Here is a 3,221-nt window from a genome sequence, read left to right on the forward strand (position 1 = left end):
AACGAAATGATTAGGCGTGGTCTTTGACAGTTGGTCCCGATCTTTAACATGGCAAAGGATGATAACAAAGCGCTTTTCCCTCGCCTCGTTAATCACCCGGGGAACGCTTCGAGGCTCCAGTTTGCCAGGCTCCTGCACGAACTTCTGAAGCCCTGAGTGGTCAATCACGGGCCAGGAATCCATGAGTTGATGGAACGCCCAAGCCCCAATTTGTTCTCCAGCTGTGAACTCGGCGAGCCCTTTCCTGGGGAACTGCTCTTCACCCCACTCAAGTAGCTTAGGGAGTTTCTTGGAGTAAGGCCCCGTGAATTTTGGAACGTCGGGAACCCGACGCAGCTGCGGCAGCTTTGAGGCTTCGACATCGACTATAGCTGGATATCGAGGGGAGGATCGGCTGCATTCTGAGGCGGGCCGTCCAGTGCTGTCTTGGAGGTCGGCGTCGGACATATCGACGTCGGGGTTTCCGGAAGGGTCCGCTACACTTTGAGAACTGCTGGACGGCGGCTGTGCTTCAAGATTGTCGTCCTCGGGTGCACCGTTGGGCATATCAACCTTAGGGCTTCCGGAACGCGCGGCTGCATTGTCAGGGATGGCCTGAATAGGGTTATTGCTGGCCAGAACTGCCTGCTCATCCCGCGTCGACGCCGGGAGGGATACAACGGACGATGTAGGTGGTTTAGTGCCTGTATCCAAAGTCGGCGATTAGTTATTTTGTTAGGATTTAGCGATGGAATGTCTGGGCTGCTTACCGGCTTTGGCCACACCCCGCTGTTCCCCAAGCTTGGTATCCTTTCGGGCATTATTTTTCAGCCGTTCGACTTCGGCCCGCAATCGCTCGTTCTCCTTAGCCGCTTCGGCCAGCAGTCTTTTGGTCTCCTCGTCCTTGGCCAGCCGTTCCTTGGTTTGCCCTTCGGCTTCGCTCTGTAGTCTTCTGGTCTCCTCGTGCCGCTCGCCGGTCTGCATTTGTCGCTCGAGCTGCGCGACCTTTTCCCGCAACTGGATGACCTCGGGGTCATCGCTGGTCGGCTTGCTCGCACGTTCAACCGCCTCGCGCGGTGGATAGCCGAGCGCACTGAGCAGCTGGGGCAGCTCATCCTTGGGCAATCTGGAGAGTTGGTACAGCAGTTTTTGCGTCTGCTGCTTGGGGTCTTGCTTGGCGGTGGCGGCGTGTTTACCAGAGGAATTATTGGTCTTCGCTTCTATAACGGCGCGCCTATTCGCCAGTGACAACTTATCAAACTCGGCTTTCGTCAACGTGACGAAAGCGACGTCGTCAGTTTCGGCTGACATGGCGTCGAAAGCGGCTCCATCGAGCTTGTAGTGCGAGAGAAAGGGAGAGCGGCGCGACGCGGGGCGGCTAGCCGCCTCTTATTGGGGCTAACGCGCCTAGTGACTGGGTGGGCTTTGTGGACCTCGGCCCACTAACGGTTCGTGCGCCCGCCGATCGTTGGGCTTTTCCTGGGGAACGGATGTGCACGGACGGAAAAGTTTGGCCAATTGGCCAAACTTTTCCGTCCGTGCGCACTCACGGCTGGCTACCCCCGCACGTCAATGTATCCTCATGGGACCCAGTTTGGATAAACCAACGGATCCATAGGTCAACCACGCGCCCGCAGGTAGGTTGCTTCGAACCCATCGCTGGACCTTATAGGGTACCTTAGAAGTGTATTCTTAACTTCGGGAGGCGCGTTAAGGATCGCTGGCTAGGGCTGCCATTGCGTCGAGGCTGGAGCGAGCGATGCTTGAGTGGAAGAAACAGATTCGCGCGACGTGGGGCAGCTGGCTGCAGCGCCGAGCAGTGGTTATGCATAATTTGTGGCTGACGTGACTTAGCGGAACGCGTTTTGTCGCGAAAAAGCTGAGGATAAAATTGCACTATGTTCGTCGCATTCAACACTGCATCCCAACGCGAACCGTCGCGCAAACTCGCACGTTCAGTTTGGCGGGTACTTTTCGATATTTGGGTGCTGTTAAAAGGTTCTAATCGCAGTTGGGAATCTGCACTGTCACAGGGACCTGGTTGCACGCGTTCAGTTGGATCGGGCCCTGCAACGCACTAATTAGTGCTGTGCAGGGCCCCAAGCAAATTGGGATATAGGCTTGTTTATTGTGGGTGAGGAACAGCCAACTCTGTTCACTCATATACCCACCGACGTCGATCCCGCGGGTTTTCCCCCCTAGGGGCTTGCGGTGCCGCGCGCGATTTTCCGAAAAATTATTTACTATAGGGAATTTCAAAAATCGACCCACGGCCACCAAACCCATCTCGGCGTTGGCCTCCAAAGTTGACTTCACCGTTTGGATCGAATCGCTTACAGGGTGGCTGACTCGTAGGCCCCACAACAAGTGGCCCTCACAACAGAATGAAAGAAGTGCAGGGTAGGTTAAATGCATGCAAATGCATGCATCCCACTTAAGCTATATACATAAAACTAGCCCAACCTTTAAATGTAAAAGCTACAGGGTAGTTACACTACTGCAGGGTAGGTGCCTTAGTACAGGGTAGCTATCCTATTACATATTGTGCTTATTTTTAACAGATGCAAACAATCAGACATGTGCATAATTTAAACGCTCGCAAAGGTGCGAACATAAAACCCCACCTTGCCTCTGGCTGTGCGCTGGCAGAGCGGCTCAGGCGCCGCGCGCTAGCGTGGATTAACTGCCCAAGCTTCAACTTGCCAGGAAATGGCAAGTGGGCCACTACGAATCATCGAAATTTGGTTGCGTTTGAAAGGACATCTCGCGCATCCATAGCCTCCAGGAAAGGTTCTTTAGCCTCCTGCCCTGAGAGACAGAGTCGGCACATCTTGCGAAGACTAACCCGGCTGTCGGTTGAAGTTCCAGCGCCAGCCGCCGGCCGGGCCCGAAGGTGCTGCCGCAGCGGGACTACTCACCAGTCCACACGCTGAAAAGGTTTTGGGAGTTGCGGGTGTCGAGGCGGTGGATGGCCTCGGCGTCGACCTTAAGGGCGGGTGCGATTAGGAGACGGGGCATTGTGGTGCGCGATCTCCCTCGGCGAGTTAAGCGTTGCTGGGAAGGGCTGCGCACGAAATGTCGGCTTAAAGCAGTCATTTAAGGATTGCGCTGCTAGTTGTGGCTCGGAGCGACCTCGGGTGTGATGATGATATTAGGTGCGACGACGGTGGTATTTCATGTTTGGTGTTTTGGCCAGGCGCGGTTTTAAACGGAGTTGTTTAATTGGCGCGCTTTAGTTTACC

At 55.1% G+C, this 3,221-nt stretch overlaps 2 protein-coding genes across 2 annotated transcripts; both read right to left on the bottom strand.

Moving 5' to 3' along the window:
* Positions 1–10: 10 nt before the first annotated feature.
* GGTG_14267 (hypothetical protein) lies at positions 11–1,290 on the bottom strand (the record flags this gene model as incomplete). Its single annotated transcript, XM_009232194.1, has 3 exons — positions 11–41; positions 143–683; positions 750–1,290. The coding sequence occupies 3 exons, from the start codon at positions 1,288–1,290 to the stop codon at positions 11–13; spliced, it is 1,113 nt and encodes a 370-aa protein (XP_009230458.1).
* A 1,529-nt stretch (positions 1,291–2,819) lies between these two features.
* On the bottom strand, positions 2,820–2,997 carry GGTG_14268 (hypothetical protein; the record flags this gene model as incomplete). The annotated part of the gene is made up of 2 exons (XM_009232195.1): positions 2,820–2,875; positions 2,898–2,997. The coding sequence occupies 2 exons, from the start codon at positions 2,995–2,997 to the stop codon at positions 2,820–2,822; spliced, it is 156 nt and encodes a 51-aa protein (XP_009230459.1).
* Positions 2,998–3,221: the final 224 nt, after the last annotated feature.

This window comes from Gaeumannomyces tritici, assembly GCF_000145635.1.
Source record: "Gaeumannomyces tritici R3-111a-1 unplaced genomic scaffold supercont2.209, whole genome shotgun sequence".
Taxonomy (NCBI): Eukaryota; Fungi; Ascomycota; class Sordariomycetes; order Magnaporthales; family Magnaporthaceae; genus Gaeumannomyces; species Gaeumannomyces tritici.